Source organism: Dipodomys spectabilis, unplaced genomic scaffold (genome assembly GCF_019054845.1).
Source record: "Dipodomys spectabilis isolate Male_0828 unplaced genomic scaffold, ASM1905484v1 ptg000552l, whole genome shotgun sequence".
NCBI classification, from domain to species: Eukaryota; Metazoa; Chordata; class Mammalia; order Rodentia; family Heteromyidae; genus Dipodomys; species Dipodomys spectabilis.
Window position 1 is genome coordinate 577,933 of NW_024871229.1, and position 17,067 is coordinate 594,999.

General features: G+C 59.1%; 1 protein-coding gene across 4 annotated transcripts in view; it reads right to left on the reverse strand.

The window, feature by feature from the left end:
- Window positions 1-17,067, reverse strand: part of Znf710 (zinc finger protein 710) — a 37,519-nt gene continuing 20,452 nt past the window's right edge. For 2 of the 4 annotated variants that reach the window (XM_042670427.1, XM_042670428.1), the window contains exons 2-5: window positions 6,928-8,394; window positions 5,339-5,530; window positions 4,251-4,425; window positions 1-803 (exon numbers count right to left, since the gene is read on the reverse strand). In XM_042670427.1, the coding sequence (XP_042526361.1) occupies window positions 634-803; window positions 4,251-4,425; window positions 5,339-5,530; window positions 6,928-8,367 (1,977 nt within the window). In that variant the 5' untranslated portion in view covers window positions 8,368-8,394 and the 3' untranslated portion in view covers window positions 1-633. Of the gene's footprint in view, window positions 804-3,953; window positions 4,056-4,250; window positions 4,426-5,338; window positions 5,531-6,927; window positions 8,395-13,116; window positions 13,273-17,067 lie in introns of those variants that run through there. The other 2 variants (XM_042670425.1, XM_042670426.1) reach the window with 2 other exon arrangements.

The following is a 17,067-nucleotide window of genomic DNA, read 5'->3' on the forward strand; positions in this document are numbered from 1 at the left end:
CTTCCCTGGCAGGTGTCCTTGGCCTCCCCTGAGGATGCCCCGTGGGTCCCCAGAGACGCCTCACCCTGTCACCGCCCTGGGGGGTGGTCCCTGCGAGTGTCTCCGGATCTCCTCGGGTGGGGGACACTGTGGCATCCCACACAGGATGGCACAGGGTGATGGGACACTTAACTACCCCAACATGGCGGCCGGGCAGGGCCAGGGGCTGATGGGAAGGAGGCTGTCTGAGGGGGGTGGGAGGGGGGGCTGGGCAGGCCCAGGAGGTAGACGGCAGTGCCCCGCCTGGCAGTTCAGTGACGGGTGGGGAAGGGGCAGTGCTGGCCAGCACGGGAGCTCAGATCCCCTAGAGGAGGAGAAGCAAGGCTTGGCTCAGCGGTCAGGACCCTCGGGCCCTGCCAGCATGTCCCCACCCACCCACAGCAGCAGGCCTGGGAGACCAGTCCTGGCCTCCGGTCCCCTTCCTCGCCAGGCCGAGGCCAGTAGTAGAGTCTCCATTTGGTCTGAAGGTCCCGAGGGGCGCATGGCTCGGAGGGAGGGCAGGGGGCGCGGGGCAGTAGCTTGTGCTCTGGGGCAGGGCCCGTGGGCCGCCCCCCCCCCCCCGGGGCCTCCCCCCCTGGCCTGGCCCTCCGCCTGCTATAGCACATTGTAGTAGGCCATCTCCTTCATGGCCTGCTCCGTGAGGGCGCCGGCCTCCGCGCCGCCGTCCACGCCGGTGAAGGTGTAGCCACTGTCCTCGAAGTCCTCCATCTCCTGCTGGCTGTCCAGTTCAGAGGGGTCGGGGCCCGCCAGCTCCATCATGGGGTCTAGAAGAGAAGGGAAGAGTCAGGCCTGGACGCGGCTCTGCGGGGAGCCTGTCGCCCCCACCCAAGAGGCTCGGCGATGGCTTCCCTCGTGTGTGCCGGGACCGGGGCTTGAACTCATGGGTCTGGTGCTGTCGCTTGGCTGTCTCACTCAAGGCTGGCGTTCTACCGCTGGAGCCATGCCTCCTCCTGCCCAGCACTTTTTTCTGGCTCACTGGAGGTGGAGTCTCTAGGACTTTTCTGTTCAGATTGGCTTTGAACCACGATCCATACGTACATAGATCTCAACATCTGGAGTAGCTAGGACGGCAGGCATGAGCCACCTGCACAGGGCTTACTTATGCTGACCGTTCTCAAGGCCTGGGGCCTGGTGCTGTGTGAACACAGGCGGCTATCCCCCTGTGGCCCCTGCTAAAATCTCGGTCACTGCAGCAGGAAGTCCTTCTGCACTTGCTCAGGGCTCTGTAAGGCCTTGCGTTTAACCCTCCCCACGCCCCGTGTCTCATCCCCTGCTGACAGCAGCCTCAGTGGGTAAATCGAGGCTGAGGCTGAGGCTGAGAGGTGAATTGGGTTGTCAAAGGTCACTGCTCTGGTGCGGGAGGGAGCAGTTTTGTCCTCTGACCTCCTGCCAGCATTCCTGCTTCAAACCTACTTCAGCTCAGAGTCTACTCCTGGCCTCTCCCAAGACCTGTGTACACACCCACAGCAGCTTGCTCTGTTTTTATCAAACTGAAATCTTATTTATTTTTTGTCAGTCATGGGGTTTGAACTCTGGGCCTGGGCGTTGTCCCTCAGCACTTCAGCTCAAGGCAAGCTCTCTGCCACTTGAGCCACAGTACCACTTCCGGTTTTCTAAGTGATTTATTAGAGATAAGAGTCTCATGGACTTTCCTGCCCAGGCTGGCTTTGAACCGCGATCCTCAGATCTCAGCCTCCTGAGTAGCTAGGATGACAGGCATGAGCCATGGGCGCCCGGCTGAAATCTTATGTTAAAGCTCTGACTGTAACATCAGCCAGATGGAGGCATTCCAGGAGCTCAGCGGGCAGGCTGGGGCTGTAGAGCACTTGCCTAGCAAGCTGGAGATAGAGAGGCTAGCAGGGAGAGGATCACTCAGAGAAGTTGGCTGGCAGGGACTATAGCTCACCCCCTACGTATCTGCCCACCCACTGAGAATATGCGTTTGGGTCTGGCCCTGGTAAGTACACGTAGAGGTTCCAGGCCTTGGCAGGATTAGCACTGGGGCCATAATTCCTTTTCCTATTTACTGCAAGGCACTGGGTTATATATTTCTGATCTCCACCAGTAATTCCAGTACCACCAGCCCAGTTACACCCAGATGCCACCTAGGGGGCAAACTCCCTGATCTAAACTGGCTGCCTGGTCTTGAGATAACTGCTAGTCATTTTCGAGAACCTTCTCTCCGATGATGTCCAAGCACTGAAAGGAGAAGGCTCTGACTGTTTCACGCTCGTGAGCCCTGGCAGCCATCCTGGGACCACGAGGAAGAATCCCAGCTCGCGCTATGGGCGGAGAGATGTCCTGCAGACAAGCTGTTGCCCAGCTTCCAGGGGTCTCTCTCTTTTTTTGCCGGTTGTGGGGCTTGAACTCTGGGCCTGGGCGCTGTCCCTCAGCTCTTCAGCTCAAGGCTAGCGCTCTACCACTGGAGCCATAGCACCATTTCTGACTTTTTCTGCTGATGTGGTGCTGAGAAATCCAACCCAGGGCCTCATGTATGCGAGGAAAGCGCTCTACCACTGAGCCACCTTCCCAGCCCTGTAGTGGGTCTCCTGATGTCCTGGCGCATGGCGGCGTGAGCCCTGTGTTAGTTGGGCCTGCAGCATCGACCTCGCTGGGGTCTGCTTGATCCCACAGAACGTGGCCAACCATCCCAACTCCCAGAGCCCAGGCCGGCTCCGCTCCTGCCCTCCAGTTACACAGCTGGTTATGAGCAAGGAAGGTTTACAAAACCCGAGAGTGTCTCCCCCTGGGTCTCTATCAGGGCCCCCGTGGTCATCATTAACTGTTGGTTCAATCCAGTCTGGGGCTAGGGAATAACCTATTATTATGATGTTACAGAGATCTGCCTCTGTGGGTGACAGCCATGCAGTGCACAGGTGACCCCACCTAGAACACGCGGGCACCGGCGGGTGACGGGTGACAGGCCAGCCGCCCCTCACGGCACCATGTCCTTTGGTGGACCCTAAGCATCGCTGGTGGCCGACAGGGCGGGGTGGAGACCAGGGTCTGGCCGTCCTGGCACCAGGTATGCAGGCAATGTCGGCTCCATCATCTCCCCGGGTGGCTGAGCGACATGGATGACGGACGCCAGCGCCAGAAGCCACCAGAGAGCCTGACACCGCCAGGATCTGGGGTCTGGACTCGCTCAGGCCGGGGGTCTAAGTGGGGTCCTTAACTAGCAGCCCCGTGAGGACCTGGGCACCGCCGGAGGTACCCCCCCCGCCCTCTTGCAGCCTCAACTGTCCTGGGGGAGCTGGGGTACAACCGGCTCAAAGCACCCCCCGAGCTGCAGCGCCATCGCCCCATGGAGAGCAGGGCGCGGTTCTTGGGGTGGAGGGGCTGGCACCCAGGGGTGCACGGCCAGCCAGCTGGGATAAGAACGCCAAAGATTCTCAGCTCAGGTGGCCAGTCCCACGCTCAGGGCATCCGCTGGTCACTGCTGGAGACCAGGGCCAGGGTGCTGACTGCCGCCATCTACCCGTAATCCCACGCGCCAGTCACCCCATCTCAGAGGGACAGACCGCTGGTCAGCTGTGTGGCCAGGGCTGAAGGGAGAGGCTGTGAACCCCCTCTGGAACGTCTACCGGCTGTGGAGGGGTGGCATTCTCTCCGGAAATTTCTCCCAGATCTTAATGGCAGGCCCATGTATACACCTCTTCTGAGCACAGGGGGGTCCTGTGTGACATTTTGCCTCGGCTGCTGGGAAGCTCGGCGCTACCCTGTGTGCCCTTCAAACACCCGCAGGGTGCTCTGCCGTCCTTTACCTGTCCCCTCCCACCCTCCTGTCTGTCCTTCCCCCCACAGTCCTTTATCAAGAGAACCAGGCATCCACCTAACGCCTCCTGTGAGCTGTGATCCCGCGTGAGTTCCCCCAAGGTCTCCCCCTCTGTGGGGGCATGGAGGTGGTGCCAGAGCAAAACCCCGCTGTGGGGACCACAGTCACACAGCACGCAACCAACATAAGTTATTACTTTTATTATTATTATTATTATTGTTTTCACGTGCTCTCGTCACTCCTAGGAAGCAGACATAAATACCCCACCGTCATTGCCAGCACGTCCCCCCGGGCTCCCCCCTTCTCCAGCTCTGAGCCCACCCCACCGAGGAGTCGGCCTTGGTCAGCCTCCCCGCTCCCCGAGCTGGCCGGGCGGCTCCCGCGGGCGGCACGCTGCTGGGGCTCCCGCTCCGTCCTCTGCGCACCGTCCACCCACCTTGGCTGTCCAGGCCGAGGTCCATGACGCCGTGCTTCACCTTCATGTGCCGGCTCAGGTTGCCCTTGAGGTTGAACTTGCTGGAGCAGTAGGGGCACTTGAAGGGCTTGCTGCCAGCATGCAGGTGCATGTGGCCAAGCAGGTTGTACATGCGGTTGAAGGACTTCCCGCACACCTGGAACACAGCAGCTGTGAGCCCGCAGGACCCACCCCACTCCACCCCTCCTGTCTCCGGGGGCTTCCTCCTGGGGCCGAGCAAGTCCCTCTCCTTTACTTCGGTGTGCCAGTATGAGGACTTGAACTCAGGGTCTTGGACTCTTGCTTAGCTTTAGAGTTCAAAGCTGGTGCTCTGCCACATGAGCCACAACTCCACTTCCAGCTTTTTTTTTTTTTTTTGGGTCATTTGTGGGGCTTTAACTCAGGCCCCGGGCTTTTTTTGCTCAAGACCTTGAGCCACAGCACCAGTTCCAGTTTTCTGGTGGTTCACTGGAGATAAGACTATCATGGAGTCGGGCGCCTGTGGCTCACGCCTGTCATCCTAGCTACACAGGAGGCTGAGATCTGAGGATCGCAGTTCAAAACCAGCTGAGGCAGGAAAGTCCATGAGACTCTTACCTCCAATGAACCACCAGAAAACTGGAAGTGGCACTGTGGCTCAAGTGGTAGAGCACTTGCCTTGAGCTGAAGAGCTGAGGGACAGCGCCCAGGCCCAGAGTTCAAGACCCATGACTGACAAAAAAAAAGGCTGTCCTGGACTTTCTTGTCCAGGCTGGCTTTGAATGCTGATCCTTACATCTCAGCCGCCTGAGTAGCTGAAATGACAGGTATGAGCCATGGGCCCCAGGCCACTGAGACGTGGGTGGCCGCCCCCCTCCTCTCCCAGCGTGGGGTTAAAAAGCCCAGGACTCCCACATCACCACAGAGTCCCAGACCCGGGCCTCGGCAGTAGCGGTGGCACTGGGACTACTGCCTGAGTCCCCGAATCTCCACCAACACAACATCCGCAGCTTCTGCGCTGTGGACCTCACCCAGCCAGGCTGACCTGTCCACGCACCACCCCCCAGACAGGCAAGGCGTCCGCCGGGTACCTTGCACTTGAATGGCTTCACAGGCGAGTGTACAATCATGTGTGTCTTGAGGGTCTGCTTCTGCACGAAGGTCTTGAAGCAGATGTGGCACTGGTAGGGCCGGACGCTGGTGTGAATCAGCATGTGGCGCTTCATGTTGGCCTGGAGCGTGAACTCACGGCCGCACACCTCACACTTGAACTCCTTCACACCCTGGGGGGGGGGGGGGGGGGAATGACACACACGCCATCATGGTCAGGGCCTAGGATGTGTCTCTTTCTCGGGTGCTGCTGAGCACCGCCGGGAGAAGGCAGGCCATAAGTGGCCTCACCAACCTGCCACCAGCACCTGTGTACACTTAGGACTGTGCCCACGCCCAGAGACACACGTGTGTTCATGCACTCATGCACGCGTGGTTTTCCCCAGTGTTTCCTACATCTCTCGGTCCTTGGGCATCAGATCTATCTGACCCGTTCTGAAAGGAAAGATTGAGACAGAGGGACAAACAGAGCGTCCTCCCCACTTCTGCCCGGCCTCCCATCCAGAAAAGAGAAGATAGTCAGTGATTCTCAAACGGCGCTCTGTGGTCCTGCAGGCGTCCTATAAACATTTCATTCAAAAAAAAATTCTTGGTTGGGAATGTGGCTTAGCAGTAGAGTGCTTGCCTTGCATGCATAAAGCTTGGGTTCGATTCCTCAGTACCACATACACAGAAAAAGCCAGAAGTGACATTGTGGCTCAAGGGATGGAGTACCAGCCTTGAACAAAAGAAGCTCAGGGACAGTGCCCAGGCCCTGGTTCAAGCCCCAGGACTGAGGGTAAAAAAACTTAGTAAGTTCTCCTATTTTAAAAATCAATTAAAAAAAAAAAATCAATTTAGAGTTGGGTGCTGCTGGCTCACATCCGTAACCCTAGTTAACTCAGGAGGTTGAGATCTGAAGACTGGGGTTCAAAGTCAGCCTGGACAGGAAAGTCCATGAGACTCTTTATCATCAGTCACTCAAAAAAGCCTGAAGTGAAGCTGTGGCTCAAGTAGAGCGTTAGCTAACCATGAACAAAGAGCTCAGGAACAGCACCCAGGCCCTGAGTTTAAAGACGTGGCACACACACAATGCACGCATACACGCACACAGGGGACTAGAGGCGTGGTTCAGCCAAAGAGCACCTGCCTAGCAAGCACAAATTTAAACCCCATTACTAGCAACAAAACAATGAACCTGGTTCTAGAACTCGGGGCCTTGTGCTCTTGCTTGCCTTTTTTGTTGTTGTTGTTTTTTGCCTATCAGTGGGGCTTGAACTCAGGGCCAGAACGCCGTCCCTGAGCACTTGTGCTCAAGTCTACCACTCTACCACTTTGAGCCCCAACGTTACTACTAGTTTTCTGGTGGTTCATTGGAGGTTAAGAGTCTCTCGGACTTCCCTGCCCAGGATTGGCTTTGAACCCCAATCTTCAGATCTCAGCCACCCACGTAGCTAGGATGACAGGCGGGGGCCCTGGGTGCCAGCTGAAGAAAGCAGACACTCCCTTCTATTTTCTACTAGCGTGGTCCTGCAGCTAACCCCTGGGGGGACGATGCTGGGCGTGCGTTGTCACGGAGCGCCGGGCTTACCTTGTGGGTGAGGGAATGCTGCTTGAGATGGTGTACCTGGCTGAACTCCATGCCGCACTCGGTGCACACGAAGGGCCGCACGTTCTGGTGCTTGAGCACGTGGTTTTGCAGCTGGCTGCGGTAGTGGAAGGACTTGTCACACTCGAGGCACTGGTACAGCGTGGGGCCCTGGTGTGAGCCCAGGTGGCGCTTAAGCTGGGTGAGGGTGGAGAAGTCCAAGCCGCACTCCACGCACACGTGGCAGCGGCCGCTCTCGTGCTTCACCTCGTGGGCCTTGAGCTCGCTGGGGTAGGCGAAGCCGCGGCCGCAGAAGTGGCAGCTGTAGGGCTTCACCTCCGAGTGCAGCAGCATGTGGCGCTTGAGGTGGCTGGTCTGCGTGAAGGCCTTGTGGCACACCTGGCACTTGTGCGGCCGCGTGCCCTGGTGCGTGAGCAGGTGCGTCTGCAGGTGGCTGGGCTGCTTGAAGAGCTTGCTGCAGTGCGGGCAGGAGTGCGGCTTGATGCCGTTGTGGCCCAGGATGTGCGTGACCAGGTTGTACTTGGACGTGTACGACTTCTCGCACATGCGGCACTGCCAGCGCTTCTGCCGGTCGCCCGCCTCCACCAGGTAGCTGTCGTCGATCTGCACGTTGATGTCCAGCCGGTCCAGCTGCGCCTTCTTGTGCCGCTCGGCCGTCGAGCCGGCCGCATCCGCCTCGAACTCCCCGGCCTCCTGCCACACGAAGCCGGACTCCGGCTTCCCAGGCTCGGGGGACGCCAGGGCGGGGACCTCGGGGTCACCCAGCGGGGCCAGATGGGCCGGTGGGAACCCGCACTCGGCCGGCAAGGCCTCAGGCCCCGGCAGCGCCGCGCCGGGCTGCGGCTCGGGGAAGGGGGGCTCGAAGGGCGCGGCGTCCAGCTCGGGCCGGGGCGTGCGGGGCGCGGGCCGCAGCGGCCGCAGCTTGCGGCCGAAGGCGCTCAGGTCCATCATCCGCACCGCGCTGCTCTGCACCAGCGCCTCGCCCGCCGCCGCCTCGGCCACCGCCTCGGCCGCCGCACCCCCGTCCTTGTCCACCCCGGGCACCGACACCTCGTACACCTCCTGCTCCTCGTCCTCCTCCACCTTCTCGAACTTCACCTTGGGCACCAGGCGCACGGGCGGCCGCGTCTTCCGCCGCGTGTGCTTCTCGAAGGCGGCCTCCACCTCCAGCACCTCCTCTTCCACCGGCTCCTCCAGCGCGCGCCCGTTGCACGCCAGCTGGTAGATGTCAGGGCCCGGCGGCCCGGGGTCCCCCGTGGTGGCCCCGGACAGCTCGGGACCCAGGTCAGGGTAGAAGGCCTCGGCGCTTATGGTCGCCCCGAAGAGCTCATTCTCGGAGACCAGGCCCAGGACGGCAGCCTGAGCCAGCGAGAGCACCACCACCGCGTCCGTCTGTGTCCCTGAGTCCTTGAAGCGCTCCATCCCGCGGCGCCGCCTAGGAGGGCATCGCTGTGGGGAGAGAAGGGGACGCTGGTTACTGCCGCCAGGCCACGTCCCGAATCCCGGCCACTCAGGAGGCTGAGACCTGAGATGCCAAGCCAGCCCAGGCAGATAAACCAGAGACTCTGAAATCTCCAATGAACCAGCAAAAAGCTGCAAGTGGAACCATGGCTCGGAGGGTGGAGAGCCAGCCTTGAGTGAAAACGCCACGTGAGCTCAGAAGGCTGTGAGTTCAAACCCCTTCCGTACCAGCACAGAAAGAAGGAAAGAGGGAAGGGAAGAGAGGGACGAGGGGAGGGGAGGGGAGGGAAGTTCTATACAGCATGGACAGGACTGGCTATGCTGACCTGAGGTCTTTCTTTCCCTGCCGGGAGAGCCTGACACGAGTGTAATTACAGAGCTAACGGTATCTACCCATCTCCCTGTGGACTCCTGGATAAGCCCCGCCCCACTGGCCTGTCTTCCCATATGTCATTGGGGAGGTTGTACTTCTATGATTTGCCAACTGTACCCTGTAAGTCCTTCCAGAAGCCTTCAGAAACTGAACTCAGAAATGCAAAAACTGTCCAGTGCCAGTGGCTCACGCCTGTCATCCTAGCTACTCAGGAGGCTGAGATCTGAGGATCGCAATTCAAAGCCAGACCAGGCAGCCAAGTCCATGAGACTCTTATCTCCAATGAACCACCAGAAAACAGGAAGTGGCGCTGTGGCTCAAGGGGTAGAGCGCTGGCACTGAGCGGAAGAGCTGAGGGACAGCGCCCAGACCCAGACCCACGACCGACAAAAAAATAAATAAATAAAAATAAAAAAAGCAAAACCTAACAATGCCACTATGTGAAGAACCGGTCAAAAGCAGCATCAACTCAAACGTGACACAGACCACGTTCCACCCTGCAGTGGCCCTGCTGGCTCTGCCACCGGGGTAATTAATTTTACACAGCCCTCTAGACGACTGTGAGGTGTTAAACAACTGTCACCATTTGCGATAGCTCTGGCTGGAGAATGGCTTTTTATATATAGGATGAAAACAAGTCAACATACAAAAATAAATCTGGTCTCCAACATCGGCTGCCACCTCGTCAGCTCTGGTGCAAAACGCCTGTCTGTGGAGAAGACCGTTGCTTTTCTCCATTAAGGAAACATTACATAGTTAAGTATCTAAATTCGGCTGGGCGCCAGTAGTTTATACCTATACTCCTACCTACTCAGGGGGCCGAGGTCTAAGGATGATGCTTCGAAGCTAGCCAGGCCAGAAAAGTCCTTGAGCATCTTGAACCCAGGGCTTCATGCACGCTAGGCAAGCACTTTATCACTAAGCCACATTCCCAGCCCTCCTTGAGACACTAATCCCGAATTAGCTACCAAAAAAGCCGGAAATAGAGCCAAGCCTCAAGTAATGGAACACCAGCTCCAAGAATGGCACCCAAGGGGGAACACACACACACACACACACACACACACACACACACACACACACACACACACACACACATTCACGCTGATTAAAAATAGGAAGTGGCGCAGTGGCTCAAGTGGTAGAGCGCTCGCCTTGAGCAGAAGAGCTGAGAGACAGCGCCCAGGCCCAGAGAGTTCAAACCCCACGACCAACCAAAACAAACAAACAAACAAACAAACAAAAAAACCCTAGCTTCCAGGTTCAAAGTCAGTCTCTTATCTAACCAGTTCCTGTACACGAAGCCAAGCCACCCACCTGTCCTGGCACTGCGTGTCCTCCCTTCCTGGGCGCCAGCAGCCCAGGCATGCACCTGCTCAGCCAGCCCTGCGCACCTGTGCATAGCATACAGCATGCCCCCCCCCCTGCCCGCCCCGGGGTGCCAATCCCAGCTGAGCTGTTCCTTCCTGCGCCCACCAAGGCTTCCCGGGACTATGGTGCACCTCGGCGGGCCCGGGGCTGCCCCAGCAGAGGGAGGGCAATGCATGCACACCAGGGGCTTCACTCCCAGGGTTGGAGCCAGGCATGTGGGCAGCGGACAGCTCTTCCTCAGGAAACAGGCCCAGGCCCGGGGCTGTGGCCCCCCAGCGGAGCTTCCTCTTCCAGAGTCTATAAATACCCCAGACAGGAACTGTCTTGAGACAGACACTGGAGATTAAGCTTAGAGCAGCTCTGCACTGTGGGGTCATAAGCAGCGTGGCGGGACTGGGGTCCATCTGGAACACGGGGGGGGGAGGGGAGGGAGGAAGAGGGGTAGGGAGGGAAAGGGCAGGGGCTCAGGCCCTCTCCCCCACCAGCTGTGGGAAAGGACAGCTAACCAGGAGCAGCTTGGCCTCAAGCCCTAAGCTGTCCCAGATGGCTGTGCAGCCACTCTCCCGTGCCTCAGTTTCCCCTTCTAAACCTCCAGAGGGAAGATGTGATACTTGCAAGGTCAGCAGGTGATAGGATGCATTTCAACACCCTAAGCACGCACCGCCACCCAAGGCTGAGGTTTGGAGGATCTGGGTGTTGAGTATACAACACACACACACACACACACACACACACACACACACACACACACACACACACACACACACACACACACACACACACACACACACACACACACACACACGATGGTTTGTAGGATACAGAACTGAGAGATTTTTCTCAACCCCAGGCTCCAAGTTCAGGAAAACTCTGGTTATTCTGAGGGCCCTGCTAAGAACTGAGCGCTTTTTCCTTCATCTGTGCAAAAAGCATGGGCGAAGCTCCGGCAGCGGGGCGGGGACCGGGCTGCTTTGCCGACCCTCAGAGCCACGGAGGAGCCCACCGTGCCCAGCTGTGGCGGTGCCGGCAGGCAGCCACCCCACTTTCTCAGCAGGCTAGGGGTGTCCCCGCCCCGCTCCCGGCTGCCTGACACAGCACCCCGTTCCCCTGCGTCGCGTCCGCTGTGGTTTTGAGCCAGCAATGCACTTGGCACTTTCTCTAGACTTCCCCCAGGCAGGACCTGCTGATCTTGGCAAGGCGTACGCTAGGAAGTTGGCACTGTGTCTTAAGTTCAAATCCCAGTGGCTTATGGGTCACATGGTGGCCTCTGTGTTCCCCATTTCCCCCAGGGGTGGTGAGGAGATGGCCGGGAGGCCGGTGGTCACACAGTGCCGCCCGCCCGCACCCCCAGGAGGAAGATGCCACACAACGCAGTGGAGTGGGCCCCGGCCCAATGCCCCTAGCCGACTTCATGGCTCTGACCGGGCCTACTGGGCTCTCGGAGGCTGTCCCGGTCACTGGGGGCCAGCAGGAGCCCCCCCCCCCAGCGAGCCCAGCCTCCTCCTCTCACACTGACCACCTGGGGGAGGGCAACGCGTGCGTCTGGGCCTGTAGTCTCCAAGCACGGAGGAGCGGCTGGGCAGCGCCCCCTAGCGGGCCCGCCTCACCAGCACCAGCCTCTGGTTTACCCCTTCCCATGCCCAGGGCAGAGCGGCAGGAAAGCCCAGTGGGTGCAGCCCCCCGCCCCCAGCGGCACCTTCCCCCCAAGAGCAAGGACACAGAACAAAAGCCCCCCCATGTCCTAAATAGAGGGATTCAGAGGGCTCCGGCCTCGGACGGGGCATCCACTAGACGCAGCGGGGCCTTCGGCAGCGCTAACCTGGTCTCCACACAGCACCCGAGACAGCAAATGTCCAAGGCAGGGAGAAGAGACAGACAGTCAGACAGACAGACAGAGGGAAGGAGAAGCTGAATGTCGTTGTGCTGAGAGTTGGGGGAGGGAAGTCATGGAGAAGGGAGAGAGAGGAAGGAAGGAAAGAGAAAAAAGGGAGAGAGAAGGGGAGGGCGCACAGGAAGGAGAGCGTGGGGGAAGGGAAGAAATGAAGACACTAGGAAGGAGGGGTAGAGGAGGAGCCGCAGTGAGGGAGGAGGAGAGAGAGAAGAGAGGAGAGGAGAGGGAAAGGGGAAAGGAGGGAGAGAGGCAGGCTGTAGAGGCCAAGAAACAAAGCCCTGGAGGGGGAGGGGACCCGCTGTGGCACTGGGAGGTGGGGACAGGGACAGCCATTTCCCTCAGCTTGGCGTTGTCCCTGGGGAGGGAGGAACCTGTGACCCCTGAGACCCAGCAGCCCCTCCTCACCCCCAAGCAGCCCCCCCCCCAAGTTGCAGTGTTCTGCTCCCAGCCCTGTGACCCTGTGGCCCTGGGCCGGTGACTCAGTTTCCTCGTCTGCACAGGGCCTGGGCCCTGTCACTCCTCCCTGGCCTGAGACCCCTCCCACCCCATCGTGGAGGGAGGCAGGGCAGGCCAGCGGGCTCAGAACATCCGGGCACAGATGCTGAGCCCCCACAAAAGTCCGATCTGATTTGGGATTGGAAGGCCAAGAGCCATGTTGGAGAAAGAACTAACCAGAGCAACCTGGTTATGTGCAGATATTCTCCGACGAACTCTTACCACGAGTGCGGCATCTCAACAAACTAAAAGAACTGGGCATGGTGGTGCCCTCCTGTCATCCCAGCCCTGGGGAGGCTGAGGCAGGAGGAGTTAAAGAGGCCAGCCTGGTTTCCAAACACTAATCAACTGAGCGCTGGTGGTTCCCTGCTGAGATCTGAGGATCCCAGTTCGCTGCCAGCCCAGGCAGGAAAGCCTACGAGACTCATCTCCAATTAACTACCGAAAAGCCAGACGCGGAAATGCAGCTCAAGTTGGTAGAGGTCCAGCTTTGAATGAAAAGAAGCTAAAGGACAGAGCCCAGGTCCCGAGTTCAAGCCCCAGTACAAGCTCAAAAAAACAACCACCAAGAAATACACACAAACCGATCCCAGACACAGGGGCTCGGGCTCAGGGCTCGGGTTCCTGTGACGGCGGCTTTGCTTCGGCTCCAGAGGACGCCCACTCCTGTGGCTGGCCTGAGCACTGACGGGGACTGGTTTGCCCTGGGCCTGTTCATCCGGTTCCTTCCTTTCCACTCCCGCAACTGAGTCTGATGCCAACGCCTTAATTGAGCGCCTACTAGGTGTCAGCTAGCGCACCCAGCGAAGCTCAAACCTGGGGCAGCTGGCCAACGGGGGGGCAGCAGACTGCCATGACTGGGTAGTCCAGGCTATCCCAGCTGTGCGGCTGGGGTGGGGAGGCTCTGGGTCCTTGTTCCCCTGGGGCTAGGGAGGAGCAGCAGAACCCAGACTTCACCGGGAAGTGAAACCTGGCTGGCGTTTCCCCACAGTCCTCTCCCGGCCCCACAGGTAACCCCCCCACCCCCCCTCCACCAGAGGAAGAGGAAGGGAAAGCCGAATGCTGGGGCCTTGTGCAAGGCCTCCAGCTCCCGCCAGCCCTGGATTCTCTCTCTGCCTCAGCTTCCCCTTTTCTCTGTAGAGAGATTCGCTGAGCCCCAACTCCTGCCACCAACCCACAAGCCCCACGAGGCGGCTGCTGGTCTTGTCTAACCCTCTTTTCCTCTCTTCAGAGACTGATGGGTTCTCCACCCCCCTCCTCCACTTCCTTTTCCTGACCAGTTCCTCCCCCTGCACACACGCAGGGTGAGGGACAGCAGGCCTCCTGTTTCTGGAAGATTCCTTGTCTTTCCTCCAATTCCAGAAGGAAAAAAGAAAACTCTTCCTCCAACAAAGGTGATGGGGTGAACTCCAAAGTCACCAAGTTCACATCACAGAACACCAAGCAAGCCAACCACAGCCGCCACAAACCCAGAGTGGGCTTCACAAGTTCCAGGGCCACAGATAAGAATCTCCAGAGAAGGAAGTCTGCGAGCATGCGTACTTCCCTTCAGACCTAAGGGCTCACCCGTGTGGAAACTGAGGCAGGCACCCCGCAGGCTGGGTGCGGGGCCCTGCCCCCTCGGCGTTCTTGGTGGGATTTCGGTTCCCCTTCTCCCCCTCCTCACCCCGTGCCTGGACTCCTCCCTCCCGGAGCCCTGCCTTCTCCATCCTGTCTTCCTCTCCCTGTTCCTCCCCTCTTCCGTTTCCATGGCAACCCCATCCTTCGCTCTGCCATTCGGTGGAGCATTCCGGCATCTCTCTCCTTCCATCTCTCCTCCGGTGCAGGGGGAGTCCAACCCTCCCCCTCCCACACTTTGCTTCCTGCCTCTCCCTCCTTCCACTTCCCTCTGGTCCCCTCCAGAGTCCTCTCTTGTGGCCTCAGGACATTTACTCATCTCTTGCTTAAAGAAAAAAGGAAGGAAGGGAAACCCCACCCCTCACCCCGGCCCCTCCAGTGCGGTCCTCGGGACAGGAAGGATCACGGGAGGTAGGGGTTGGAGGACAGGGTCCATGGGGGGAAGAGGCACCCTAGAGGGAGGGACCCCTGCTCCCCCCAGAAGCTGCGCCCCACCCAGGATGGAGCAGTGGCAGGATGCCCACCGAGGTGTGGTCAGCCAGGCCCCAAACACCCCAGGAGGCGGGGGGAGGGGGAGGGGAGGGGGGAGGGGCAGAGCGGGGAGTGCCCAGTGAGAAGGGAAGCCTAGAGCCCACGGCTGGCTGCCACGGCCCTAGCCACAGGACCAGCCACACTCTTCCTCACTGCCCCACCCCCGCCGGGCCCCCGGGTCTCACAGTGACCGTGGATGGGCTGTGGATGCCCCACAGGTAGTGTGACACTCTGGCCCAACCCACCCCAGGACACAGTGAGCCCGGGCCCTGGGCCCCAGGCCCCCAGAGTGATCAGGACACCACACTTCCCCTGAAAGGCAGGCCCGGCCTCTGGGAAGCCGGAGGAGGAAGAAGCCAGGACGGCCCCTCCGGGCGGCCACTGTGAGCAGGACTTCCTCACACAGCCCCCCAGACCGCAGCAGGAAGACACTGCACACACCGAGCCCCTCCCCTAGGCCGGCCGTATACGGAGCCTAGCAGCTTACTAACAAAGGGCATTTTACAGAGGAGGAAACTGAGGCTCAGAGGTACTGAGGGGCTTGGCCAAGTTTCCCAATATGTCAGAGCATAAGTGAAAACTGAGTCTAACCGCATGTTCACTTTAAGTTCAAGGTGGTGAGTCAGGCATTGGCGGTTCACACCTGTAACTACTGTGAGAAGATTAAGATACTAGGATACACCACACACACACACACACACACACACACACACACACACACACACACACACACACACACAATGCGGTTGATGGAGGTGTGGCAACAGTAGCAGTGTCAGATGAACAAGTATAAGGCCTTGAATTCGAATCCTAGTACTGGCAAGACAAACAAGAATAAAAAATAGCCAGGCACCAGTGGCTCACACCTGTCATCCTAGCTGCTCAGGAGGCTGAGATCTGAAGATTGTGGTTCAAAGCCAACCTGGTCAGGAATGTCTGTGAGACTCTTATCTCCAATAAACCATCAGAAAACCAGAAGTGGTGCTGTGGCTCAAGTGGTAGAACGCTCACCTTGAGCTGAAGAGCTGAGGGACAGCGCCCAGGCCCAGAGTTCAAGCCCCACGATGGACTGGAGAAAAAAAATAAAAGGGAAGGGAAATAACACAAATGGTGAGCTCTGGAGAGAAGGCTAGACACAGTAGGGCTGAAGCGCACAGTAGGGCCCCAGGGAAAGGGCCACACTAGGACATCAGCATCCATCTGCTCTCAGGCCCAGAAGATGGCCAACCTCAGAACCCCACTCTTAGGTTGAGACGAGATTAAGAGGCACACACACCAGCGCAAAGCATCAGGCAGGAAATTCATGGGGTGCCACAAAGTACAGAATAACTCTGTTTAAACAAAAAAAAAAAAGGCCCAGGTTCAAGCTTGGAGATGGAAGGGGCCGATGACCAGAGCAGCAAGAAGGCGGGGTGCCAAGGGCGGAGGCCGGCCTCCCCTCCCACAGCCGGCCTCCATGCCCGCAGAGACCCGGGCAGCGCCACCTCCCCGCCCACCCCCGAAGCCGGTGCCTGCCGTGATCAGCATTTATTCTGCAGAATGATGCCAGGCTCAGAGTAACACAGCTTCTCCTCCATTCACGTACGGCCTGGGCGGCCGGGGGAGGGAGGAACGGCTGGCTGGTTGGCTGGCTGGCTGGCTGGCCGGCTTGGCTGAGTGTACACACGCAGACGTCACACGCACGTGAGTGGAGCACAAGTCCACCTACCCACACCTGACCGCACAGTCCAGCCGGGAGGGACTGGCATGTAGAGAGGCCGTCCCAGGAGGCACAGGAGGAGGAGGCCTGGGGCGAGGCATCCTTGATCACAGAGGCCGAGGTGCTGGACCGACGGGAGGTGCAGGCAGGCTCCGGGCAGGTCCTGAGCCTGTGTCCAGGACAACCCGATTCTCACTCAGGGACCACGATGGTGAGCAGCACAGTGGGTGGGGGCTCTGGGCCATGGTGCCCAGATCTGACGCAGACGCAGGTGACCTGAAGCCAGCGTGACTCCAGCAGATACGACACCAATAAAACAAGACCCCAGCGTTCCCTAGCGGCTGTGAGGGGGTCCTCCAGGCCCTGCCACTCAGGAGATCTGCAGGCTCAAGTTCCAATACCAGCCCTCTCTGAAAAGTCCCAGACTCCAAGCTCGAAAGTGACTGACCAAAGGCTGGGCTGGAGGATAGGCCACAGCTAGCATGAAGCCACAAGTTCAAACCCCAGTACCACACACACGCACACACACGCGCGCGCGCGCGCACACACACACACACACACACACACACGAAACAAGCAACTCTCCCACCCCCAACAGCTGCTTCTCCAAGAAGGCCAGAGAAGACTCAGATACTAACGAGGAGCCAGGTACCAGGGTGTAACTGCATCTGAGACAGGACCACT